At 39.4% G+C, this 12,602-nt stretch overlaps 1 protein-coding gene across 9 annotated transcripts in view; it reads right to left on the bottom strand.

Moving 5' to 3' along the window:
- CCDC57 (coiled-coil domain containing 57) overlaps positions 1–12,602 on the bottom strand; it is a 39,089-nt gene that overhangs the window by 21,404 nt on the left and 5,083 nt on the right. For 2 of the 9 annotated variants that reach the window (XM_017837688.1, XM_017837689.1), the window contains exons 2-5: positions 11,032–11,166; positions 3,793–3,888; positions 3,413–3,457; positions 1,076–1,238 (exon numbers count right to left, since the gene is read on the bottom strand). In XM_017837688.1, coding sequence (XP_017693177.1) covers positions 1,076–1,238; positions 3,413–3,457; positions 3,793–3,888; positions 11,032–11,045 — 318 coding nt within the window. In that variant the 5' untranslated portion in view covers positions 11,046–11,166. Of the gene's footprint in view, positions 1–1,075; positions 1,239–3,412; positions 3,458–3,754; positions 3,889–7,913; positions 8,245–8,583; positions 8,609–8,666; positions 8,692–10,841; positions 10,862–11,031; positions 11,167–12,517; positions 12,531–12,602 lie in introns of those variants that run through there. The other 7 variants (XM_017837687.1, XM_017837690.1, XM_017837694.1 and 4 more) reach the window with 7 other exon arrangements.

A 12,602-nucleotide genomic window follows, 5' to 3' on the forward strand; every position in this document is an offset into this window, starting at 1 on the left:
TGTCTATGATAAGTGTTGTCTAACCTGTTTCCCCCCTTCAGGTAAAATATTGTGATTAAATGATGCTTATATTGTCTGTTCTTTCTCAACAGTCAAAGCAGAAAGAAGAGTCTTCACTTCATGCAACCTGCAGTCTGTTTTCTGTAGATCAGCTTCAAACCAGGAAGGAGTGAAAGGATGAAAAGCAGAGGATGCCAGTAGCTCAAGGACAAAGGGATGGAGAAAAGAAAAAGGAAAAGAAAGTAAGGGAAAGGGAGGAGAAAAGGAAAAAGGAAGAAAAAAAAAGAAAAAAAACAAAGATATTTTAAATCTTAGCACAGGGACTTAAGCACATTCCTTTTGGCTCTGTCAAAAACTGCCTTCACAGACAAATAATTTAGCTCCATTGTCTAATCTTCATGTGAAATGGACAATGATGATTCATCTCTCACATGTGTTCCTATGCTGCAGCTATTGATGCCTATGAATCATTTTTGAAAGACAATGATAAAATAACACCAGAGTAAATGCCTGCATTCTAAACTTCATAAACAAGTGTTTCCTCTGTACCCATGAGTTTACTAGGCAATCTGGCATTGAGAGCTGATAGCCCATTGTGTAATAGTCTCTAAACAACAAACATGTATTCAATTTTTCAGAAACAGAAGCTTGTACACTACACAAAATAGATTTTTTTCCTCCATACAAAAATACTCAGAGTTTTCCAGGTCTAATATTGTTCCCTTAATAGAATTCAAGTGGTACTGTGATCTGAAATTCTTTTTGGCCTGGGGCTGCTCTAAGAGAGATCCTTCTTCTTTTGCTACAATGGCAACAGAAAAGCAGTGACATCTCTCAAGATGACTTGATTTCATGAAAAGGGAGAAAAGGCCACTATTAGAGATTGTTCATGAAAATTAATCTGGTCTCTGATCAAATATGTGTGATGAACTGCTGTGCTCAATACAGAATTACTATTTTACATATTTCTGAAAGAAGATCAGTGTCATACTTCCCCGAGAAACACCACGGTGGAAAAACTCCATAGGTCTCTCTGCAACAGATGATTCTGAAACTGTTAATTTGAAATTCTCACCTCCTGTCTTGAGGAAAACAGGCTTTGTGTTAGATCCTCTGATTTCTGATACCGATTATGTTCAGCATTCTCACAGAGGTGCTGCCAGTTTAGTTCTGCTTGCATTTTACCCTGTTCTAGAATCCATTCTTGCTCAGCTCCAAGAGACAGTTGTTGCTTATACCTATGATACACAGAGCAAACCTGTTGATTTAAGCAGAATAAATAATTAAGGATGTTTTGTGGTGTTTTTTGTACATACCCTAATATGGTATGTACAGCAAAGGGGAATTTAAAGAAACACGTCAGACAAACGGTATCCTTTGCAAAATAAGATCTGATTCCATAACTATCAGGGAGAAAGGAGAAAAAAAAGTTCATTTTATGAAAAAAAACACCATCTTACAGACATTAAAATTCAATTCCTTTAAAGCCATCTGAGTATCTGTAATACATCAAAGACTAGGCATTACAGAAATAACTGAACTTCATTTTAACTTTTAGAGGTGCAGAAAAGTGCTCTCTCTCTCCAGTGCTAAAAGTTGTGGGTATTTTCCATTTCTTTATTTTTTTAAACTGGACATTTCATTCAGCAAATGGGACAGAACAGTCTTGAGCTATACAAAAAGAAACCAAATTAAATTATTTCAACTTTTCTTTTGCCACAATTTCAAGGAAAATTTTAAATATAAGATAAAAAATCTTAACAGAAGTGGAGTTTAGATTATAAGCACATGAATAAAGGGATATAGTTTATTATGTACAGTTAGGACATCCATCTTCTTATGCACACATGCATATAAATATGGAACTAGTGGTGATAAACATTTAACTGTTTCCCTCTGTTTTTGCAGAATGCCAATAGAAACAGTACAAAAAGTGGTCACTAACAAATCACATGAAAAAAATTTAAAGGTACATTATAGAGACTTGTATTCACTAGTCTAATTGTTTAAGGTAAGCAAAACAATTCACTACAATTAGAAAGGAAAGTTTTGGCTGCAGTCAAGAGGCTTTTAAATTGTATACTTGCAGAACTACTAAAGAGCTAGGAAACTGAAGCATTAATGAAACGGTGTTAGAAAAATACTACCATGTTTTCTGCTCTGGAAAGAAAGTGACAAAGGGCTGCTGGGAGACAGGAAGCTATGGGAAAAACTTCTTCTCTCCCTCCCCACCCTGTTCCCTGAATTTTAACTTAAATGAAAAGAATCAAAACAGTCATGTGGTTTGTCATTCTTGGGAAAACAAAAATCTGTTGTTAGAGGACTTTACATTTCAATCCCAAGTAAGAACAATACTACAGAATGGTCATTCTGCTGTGAAATTCCTCCAAAGCAATACTGCAAGTTATTCCGACACATGGAAACACCACTAAAGATACCACTGAGGAAGTGTGCCACTCATGCTTCACAACGCCTGTGTTTTGTAAGTGTATGAAAAACTGTTCATAAAGAAGCCAGGGATTTTCCAGAAAACTAAACTGTTGCAGTGAGTGGCCATTCAGGTGGCTAAACTGATAAGGTATTGAAAAAAGTGTTTGAGAGATACTACTTTGACAAGTTCAGTTGATAAGTCTCAACTGAAATTTGAAAACAAGAGGATGAGATCACAAGGGATTTGGCTAATTGATGCAACATCATGTGTTAGGTTAAAGGGAATGACTGCAAGGAGATCCAATGGCAAGCACGGAAGATGTGCTTCTTTAGTTGTAACATAAACAATGGTGATAACTTTTTTCCTCCTCCAGTGGGATAAGAGAAATCGCGCATATAAGATGCTGTACTCTTGTGCTTGCAGACAGCAGCTAATCAGCTTTATCGTTACAGTTCAACCACACAATGCACGACAATAACTTCCAAACCAAGCCAGCTCTCTTGTACTGCTCAGGTGAGCAGTGCTCACACTTCTTTGGGTACGTTCATAAATTGCCTTTGGGGAACCAATGGGCAAGAGAGCCCTGGATGAAGCTGGGTTATTTTAGCAGGACTGAGGGCAGCAAGACATAGATCAGCAGGTGCTGGGCGCAAGACACAACTGTCCAACAATACCACTTCATTTATATTATATACTGGTTTGGTTGACAGGCCAATTAAACACATTCATATGTAAATATGTAGAAGTGATTTCAATATCAAATACATTTTTATACAAAAACAAAGAAAGGAGGTTTTGTTGCCCTTTAAAGTTTGTAGTATATAGAGAGGTCGTATAATTCTGCCCTAGGGTATCACAGTTGAAGGTCAAATTTCACTGTTAGTAAGATGATCCTTTTAAGGCGAAATGACAGGAATATAAGAGGCAGAAGGGGGAAAAAAAGCCTTGTAATTAGGAGCATGATAAAAAACATATATTTACCCATCTTGCCTAAGTATACCTCTGCTTTCTACATGCTGACCTTTCCTGCAATTTCAAGGTTAACGAATTTAGCACTGGGCTGTCTACATAAAATAATCTTACACAATCTCAGATTACTAAACACATTCTTAGCAGTTCCGTACAAGGGGCAGCTGTCAGACAAGCAAAGCAACAGCTGCTACACAAGCAGGGCATAATCTGTAATTTTAATATAATCAATTTTTAGAAAAAAATAGGAAAAAAATAAAAGCTTATACAACTATAGCAATGTTAAACCAGAACACGCTAATTAAAAAAAAATAAAACTGAAAAAAGGATTGTTAGATGGCACTGCAGCAATACCACATTGTTTCTCCAACATTCTTATACCCATTTCTGACATCAATCTCTCCTTCCAGTTCTCAAATTTTTGCTCCATGTGAAGTTTCAGGTTCACATTCTTCTCCTGCTGATGACCTATGTGACTATTCCTAGAGCTATAAACAAAAATAAAACAAATTTACATTAAAAAGCATCTCTGGTGAACTAATGAGGCATCCATATGTAAAATTTTTTGAACAATAACACATAACTATAAAGACAAAATGTTATAATTTCCTAAAGAAACAGTCACCATAACATCTTTTTCTTGTCAGTTGAAACCAATTATAACAGTATATGTTACATCCCAAAACAATGCTTCAGAAGTTGCATACAAAATATAGAGGATCTGCTGAGAAGTAGTGCAGGACCTCCACTTAAGTATAGCAGAGTTCCTCCTCCACCCAAAAATTTCAGTTACATAAGAAGAAACTGCAAAACAAGGGCTGACCAGCAGAAATCTGATCTTTTAGATACATTTAGATACAGCTCTATATTTTCTCCTATCCTCCCGCAGTATTATTTGCTATCAACAAAAAAGTTTCTCTGAGATACAGTGGAAGAATACCAGTAAGGTCAGGATTTCACGCAAATGCGAAGAGCTGATACTGCCACTGGTACTTAGGTGACCAGTAATGATACACTGAACCCTTTCAAGTTATGTATTCATCCCTGCAAAATGTAACAGATTTACTGATATCATGCTGTTCTGCAACCTTCTGGTTACTTTCAACTTGATATTACAGTTATTTTATGTAGCTGAATGACAGCTGCATTTGGTTAGATAAGATTGGTCATATAACTACAAAGACAGAACTGTGAACTAGAACAGGAGAGTCACAAACACCTAAATGGATATTTACTTTCCTATTCTGCTAGATTTTGCTTTTAAATTTACACTTCACCTGAATTAAGCTGAATGCTATAGTCAACACTTAGGCATACAAATGAAGTGAATCAGAAGTGCTGTCTCAGTGTAGTCTAGACAGGCACTTCTACAACTCCCTTGTTCATCCCAAAACTCTTCAGGGCAAGGCAGATCAGAAGAATAATTGCTGTATTGCTCAGTGAGCAGTATTCAGCTCAGCCTGGCAAAGAGGCAATGCTGGGTCTAAAGGACTCAACTCCTCCTTCCATTCCCAAAGGATATGCTCCAGGTAAAATTCCTGAATAGGCTTTAAATGAATTTGCATATACTCCAGAACCACAATAACATCTTTTAGTGACCTTTGACAAATTCCAGAGTCTTGCCCAGATCACTCACAATAACTAAAGAAGTTATTTAAAACTTATCCAACCACCTCTACATTATAAATGTTGTTTGACCCAAAACAGTTTACAGCACTTTACAGCAGTTACCATTTTAAGCAGAGAATAATCCCAAAGATACCATTACATCTGAAGACAATAGTTACATTAAAAAAGAATGATGTGCAGACAGAACTCAAGAAATGTGTTTTTTCCCTCCACCCTACAAACTGCACACTTATTTCTCTTTTCTTCAAGACATTTATGATGATCAAGTCACAGTCCAGCCTTCTCTTTTATCAGCAGTATGAACTGCCGTGTCCCATTTGTCTTCTCCTAGTTTTAAAACCAAAAAGAAAATAAACAAGAGGGAGCCTGTGCCGATACTGGCAAAACCTTTTACTTGCTTCACTTCCATCTCCTTCTGCTGTTTATTCTCCATATTTGTCTAGTATCTAATTATAAATTCTGCAGAAGAAAAAAAAATACGTTATCTCTAAGCACTATGATTGGCTAAAAAAAAAAAAAATTTAAAAAAATGGTAATTTCTGCTCAGATCTCTCCAGAGATTTGGGAAAATCTCTGGAGTCAATATAGCTTCTCTCACTGTGCAGTATTACTCTGTGTCAGTGGTTACAGATAATCCCTTCTGGATAAGCACAGCATGCACAGAACAAATCGGACAAGCATGCCTTTCAAATAGTGGATCTTTAATCTCTTTAAATGAAAGAGAGATTTTCAGATCAGCAAATATAATGCAATATCTCTATGCTAAAGGATGCCACAATTTAAATAACATTTTTTTCACAAACAAACTAGACAATTCTAATTATCTAGGATCAAAAAATGAGTCTCTGATCATAGCATGTGACAAGTATAAAAGAATTCAACTTGCTTTTCCCAATTACACTGAGTAACAATCCCTGCTAAAGGACACAATGATCTGGTGGCCTTTCAATTCTGCTAGCCTAGATTTCACTTTTATCCCCAAGACAATGAAAATAAAATTATGTTTTCGCTTCAGATTCTGCTTCTTGTTGGCAATGGTCAAATTGCGCTACCATGTACAAACAGTATATCTTTTTCCTTTGGGTAAGGAGAAATAAGTGTTTTCTTTAAAAGTCACTGTTGTGGATATTCATGAACAGTACTGTCTCCCCTCCTATAGCATGCAACACTAAGAAAGATCTGTTCTTTCTGTATCATCCTTTCAGCTACAGTTGCTCCAAATGCATCTGATGGCCACCACAGTTAAAAAGATTAACTAAATCTGACTTCCTCCCTCCACCACGATCATAAAGACATTAAAGATAAAAAATGCCTATGAGATGCTTTCTGGACTTAAGGCACTGCAAGAAACTATGGTCAGTTTATACCCACTAAGGCATCAAAATACTTTCACAAGCGCCTTTTAAAAACCTGATGTATGTTTCATTAGCTAAAATTAACAATACATTATTAGACATGACCTTTGTGCAAGGAATGAAAAACAAGACCACAGCTCCAGCCTACTGCTTCCTTGAAATTATCAAACTAAAGTCACAATTTTTCTTGGAAAGAGGTGGTTAAGAAAAATTATACTTCTTTTACAATCTTTCTCTACAATTATCTTAAAGTTAAAAAGCACCACACCATTTCCTATAAAAACAATCTTCCTCTCAATCTCCATATCTCAAATTACTGATAAACTGAAAGTGGTATTCTGAGGCAAGTTTGGGTTCCATATAACATAGGAATCATTAATTCCATATAAAAATATAAATTAATGACTCTTCTTGTAATTTTAAATTATTGTTTTCCATCACAGAGAACTGTATTTCTTAGAAATACAATGTAATGGAGGAGAGCATTTTGCCCTTGAGAGCAGCAACATTTATAACTGCAAGTTGGTTTCAATAATGACTATAATGTAAATAACAATGTAATTTTAAATATAAATTGCACCAATTGCCTGGATGTCTTGCAGTCACAAGAAGAACAGTAAACCAAAATATGGTGATATCAAAAGACAACTCAGGAAACAGCATACATGTAAGAAAGAACATATTACACATAAGCAGAGCTTACCCCTATAACCTAACCAGCAAAATTACCCATTGCAGTCCAACCACTTCAGCACGTACAGAAAGAGGAGATTGATAGGTACTTCTGCTCCCGCGCATAAGGGCCTAATGGGGCTTATGTCAGCTTCTTTTACAAAAAAAAAAAGAAAACAAAACCCAACCAATCAACCAAAAACCCCCACGAAAACAAAAAAAAAAACCATTCAAAACAAAACCACCCCTCCCCACACACACACAAAAAAACTTGGCTGTAAATTGCACACAGCTGAATGTGGTTGTCATATCTGATTCAGTGGAGACTTTGCAATTGCTTGTACTAAAAATGCCATGTTTGAGCTAGTCACCTTTCAACCAAATAAGAGCAAGGTGATCCTGAAGAACAGAGCAATAATTGAGAACCTTCAGACTTCCATACAACCCCTATTTGTCAAAGAAGTGTAAAGCTTTACAACTTTCTTCAAAGTATAAAGAAACTGAACTTGCTTCTCTCTTCCTTGCTATCCTTATTTCCAGTTGTTTCACAGTGTGCTACAAGTCAAGATGAAACAAGCAGTCAGCATAGGCACAGTATTGTGACCACCAGTCAATACAGTTCCTCGAAAAAATTATGACTATCAGTGATACAAGTTAGCATCACTTGTGTGTTGTCTCCTTCTTTACTCCTGGAGGCTGGTTTGCTGTTTACCTTACAAGTAAGGTCAGGTATATGAAACAGCAAATATACATCATGCATTATACAATTTGACCAAAATAGATAAAATACAGCAGAAGCTGGGGGATAGGATAAAGACCAAACAACAAACAAGAGAAACCTGGTAGCAGGGACATACCTTGGGTATAGCATGTGGTGGGCTATGTTGCAGGGTACATCGCACCCTACACAGGGTATGGTGTCAGGCCCATTATTCAGGGCAGACAGAAGATTAGGAGGCATAAGGGACTGCAAGGTATGGTGGGAAGAAATAATTGCTTCTAGGACTGAGACATGGTTACATATTCTAGAGAGTGTCCAAGGAATGTAATAGAGGGCAACACACCATGAGGAGCACTGACACTGAGTCCCTAGAGCAAATATCCCCAGGGATGACAGGAAGGGACAGCCACACAGACGGAGGATGGGAATGCTACTGGCAAGGCAGGGATCAAGTACTCTCCAGGACTAGAGGTCTGCAGAGCAGAAAGAGAGAAAAAGACAACTGAGTAGGGATGAAGGAAAACTCTGCCAACAGAACCCGCAGGCAGGAAGCAGAGCCCAGAAGGAAGGTTCCATGGAGGACCCAGAGGGTCAGATGTTCTGAGGCAGAAGGGCAGATGGCAGGCAGATTGTTGAGGTCAAGTCTCTTAGAGGAAGGCAGTAGAGAGAAGCACAAGATAATGCTTTGGACTCAGGGACTGCACACGGAGGACACTTAGCGAGAGGGGTGCAGAAAGACAGTGTGCCCAGAGAGAGAAAAGGACGCGAGATGCACAAGCGACGCGTCGGGAGCTCCGAAAGACAACCTGCGGCACGACGAAATGCTGTGCGACCGCAGTGTCTTCTGATGGAGCAGTCCAGCCGCAGGCCGGCTCCTCCCGGCACGAACCTGCCCGTCCCTCCGCTCACGGACGTCGCCGCGTCTCCCGGGAGCTGCGGCGGGGAGGGCCGTGCCGAGGGGCGGGCTCGTGTCCGTGGGGGACACCGCCCACCATCATCCGTCGGGGGGGCCCTACCCCTCCCCTTCCTCTCGGCCTTCGCTCCGGGAGGAACCGCCAGTTCCCCTTCTGCCTCCGTTCCTGATCAACCAGCCGGCGCTTCTCGGCTACTCGCGCTGCGTTCACTTCCAGGCCGCCGTTAGCGTATTCTCTTCCTCACATTCTCCCCGTTCCATCCTCGCTAGTCTCTCACAGCAGCTCCTCCTCTGCATCGTGTGAGGACGGGCATGCTCCTCTGCAGCCCCAGTCTCTTCTAGTAACACCCTCTTCCCCCAAAACACAGATAATATTTGTACCATACTCTCAGATTTCACTCTCTTGTTCACTTGTCTTCCCATACATTTTGTTTATCAGACTGTTTAGTATTAAACAATTTCTCCATAGTGCAGATCAGAAAGGAGATTCTTGGCCCCTTACAGTACAGCTGTTAGGGATGGGAACAAACTTCCTATCCTCTGAACTTCCACTGCATCATTTGAAAAACTTTAAAAAGCCTGTAAAACAAGTTCAGGCCAACTGCAACATGAGGTCATGCGGCACAGATAAATATATTTTGCTATCAAGGCATTTAATTATTAAAAAATGTATCCATCAACCAAACCACATGAGACAGACAAAGATGTAAAACATGAGCTGGACCTAAAGCATGATTTTCCCTTAGTCACTTAGATGACTTGCTTGTCTGGAAGTCATGATGCAAACTTCCTGTAATGCTCTCTCACTTTTCTGTTTTTCTAGATTATATAAAGATTTGCCTGAGGATAGACTTTTCAGAAACCTGAATGTTGCATCCAAATTATATCTGAAGTACACTAATTTAAAGAAGATAAAGTATTACCTAAGTAGTTCTTATAGATCTTATATATCTATATATGTTACATATCTTAAGATATAAGTAGTTCTTTCCTTATGTCACCAGAAAAGAACTGTATGTCCTAGCCCCATGACATTTAAAGAAAGGAGGGATTAATTTCCATCAGTAACTGTTTCTGAAAATTAGAATCAGGAGTTACAACCTGACTTTTGAAATAAAGCGAGTTTCGTTTAGCTACATATAATTTCAGAATACTACAATTATTAAAGGGATTTAGTTAATTTATTTATATGAATCACCTCTGGTTTAAAATACAACAATGAAAACTGGCTTCAAACGATTTTCCATACCTGAGCACACAAAAATTATAATGCAAGTCCCAGCATAATTTACATACTGCAGTGGGCCTCTCAAAGCATTCATCTGAATAATCACATAATAGGTAAATGTCTAAATCCATATGCCATTCTGACTGCTGGCATGCTCCTTTTCCTTATGCCTTATCTCAGCATTGCCTAACTTATCAACCACATCTTCTTCACCCCTACCCCCCTTTCAAGTGAGCTGTCATATTCTCCAAGGTACCTTCAAACAGTCCCTAGTCACGTAGTTAAGTGCATGTCAGTTCCCCAAATGAGTAACTGATGGCTTCCAGTGATTCAATAGTGCCCAAAATGGATAAACTTTACTGGTGAGTCAAAAAGATTATAGTCTACACAATGTGAACTTGGTGATCGATGTAGGAACCTGAATACATCTAAAATAAATGCAGGAAATGTCTTGGTTTTATAGATGGAAATGGAAGGAAACCTTTGGCCCTTTTAGCAAACAGCTAAAGTTTAGAAGAGATTTTCTGTTCTTACCAAACATTAGTGAGTTCTGTAAGATTTCGGCCAAAGGTAAGATTTCAGCTACCTTTAGAACCACCTTCAGAGTCAACCTTTTTGAATACAAGCCTTTGGCCCCATCACTACACTTTGAAATAGCAACACTTACAAGTAGCTTCACAAGGAAATTAAAACAATAAGGACTCACCCTCTGAAAATGTTACATTGTAGAGAGGAAAAGCAGGGTATATACTGGCTACACATATACTACTAGGCTCAAAAGCACTACCAAGTTTCCAGCCCAAAGGCTATGTCCAACCCATCATGGCCCAACTCTGTAACAAGACTCAGGATTACACAATCTATTTATCCTGCCATCCTCATTTTTGTTTCTATGAGCCATGACACACTCCAAAGATGTTTACCTGGACAGTCAGAGTAACAGATTTATGAGAATCTATTTTACGGGATGGAACTGTCCTCCTTAAAAACTTAGAGCCAGAGGGTGGGGTGATGAGAAGTAAAAATGTCTTCCTCTCAAAACCTGAAGTTTTTCCAGTTCTTTGGGACTGGGAATGGAGATAATACTTCCTTTTCCTGAAGACCCAAGATTACCTGTGTGAAGACATAAAAATGTCTCCAGCTGCTAGACTTCACCAATTGTGTTGGGCCTCAGGCACTGCACAGCTTGCTTCAGAAACTCCATGACAATCAGTGGTTTCTGCTCTCCTGCAATTAACTTCATCTAGCCTGCAAGTAAATGGCCTAAATTCGGATAATGGTAGACAGTCAAAAACTGGCTTTACTGATCTTTAAGATTAGCAATGTAGGTCTTACTGGCTATATGCTATCTACCCAAAATTGCTCATCTTCACACATTACTGCAATGAATCTCTAAGCATGGACAAATGGGTACTACAGTTCATCAAAACTGAACCAAAAGCCAACACAAACATAATGTGCAGGGAAAAGAAGAAACTTCTAAGTCATTAGAAGAGTTTCAGATCCTCCCTCGGTATTACATGATCTCAGTAAGGTTCTAAAATATTGGAAGCTACTAATCTCTACAATACCATAGTTCTCAAAAGACAATACTGTATCCTACCTGTCCTCTTCTGGTTGGAACCTTACTCCTGTGCATCTCCACACCAGTGATAGGAATCAAAGAATCATTTAAATTGGAAAAGACTGGTTTTTTAAGAGCATTGAGTCCAGCTGTTAACCTCGGGGATGGTGAGTCCACCAACTCCCTGGACAGCCCATTCCAATGCTTGATAACCCTTTTGGAGAAGAAATTTTTCCTAATATCCAATCTAAACCTCCCCTGACACAATTCAAAGCTGTTTCCTCTTGTCCTGTCCCTTGCTCCCCAGGAGCAAAGCCCAATCCCCACCTGGCTCTACCCTCCTGTCAGGGCAAGAAGGTCCCTCCTGAGCCTCTGTTTCTCCAGGCTGAACCCTGCCACCTCGCTCAGCTGGTCTTTGTGCTCCAGACCCTTCCCCATACCTGTTCCCTTCTCTGGACACACTCCAGTCTCTCAACGTCTGTCTTGTCGTGAGGGGCCAAAACCTGAACACAGGATTCAAGGTGCGGGCTCACGAGTGCCCAGCACAGGGGGACAGTCACTCCCCTACACACTGGATTGTGTGCTATAAGCACACAAAGGAGTAGAGCACCTACTCCTGAATTTCCTAAGCACCGAGTACCCCAAAGAGTGATACTTTCTGTAGTGTACTTGAGAAGCTCACAACTTTCACAGATGCTAAATAGCAGTATGAACACACACTCAGTTTTATAATCCAACATTTGTATGAATAGCAGTAGACCAACAACAGATCAGTGCAGAAAGCTAAGTCCGTCTTGATGTAAAAGGAGATGTCTCAAGCAAGCATATTTGCAGGGAGCACTCTCTTTGTAGAGGATGAGGAGGGAAGCCTGTAAGTTATCTGCAAAATGCACAGTATCACACTCAAAATAGCTGAGAAGAAAACAACAAGGCAAGGAAGCTTGTAAGAGTCGCTCTCGTGCGACAATGTCTCATGAGACAATGAAGAAATTGCGATCGCTCCCTGGAAAACAGAAATAGCAGCACAGAACAAACCTCCACTGTAGAAGTCCATTCATACGTTGAAGTCCACAGCTCAGGTCCTGCTCCTCTGGACCTCTGGACAGCCAGTCCATCATCC

This window comes from Lepidothrix coronata, unplaced genomic scaffold (genome assembly GCF_001604755.1).
Source record: "Lepidothrix coronata isolate B3197 unplaced genomic scaffold, Lepidothrix_coronata-1.0 Scaffold308, whole genome shotgun sequence".
NCBI lineage: Eukaryota > Metazoa > Chordata > Aves > Passeriformes > Pipridae > Lepidothrix > Lepidothrix coronata.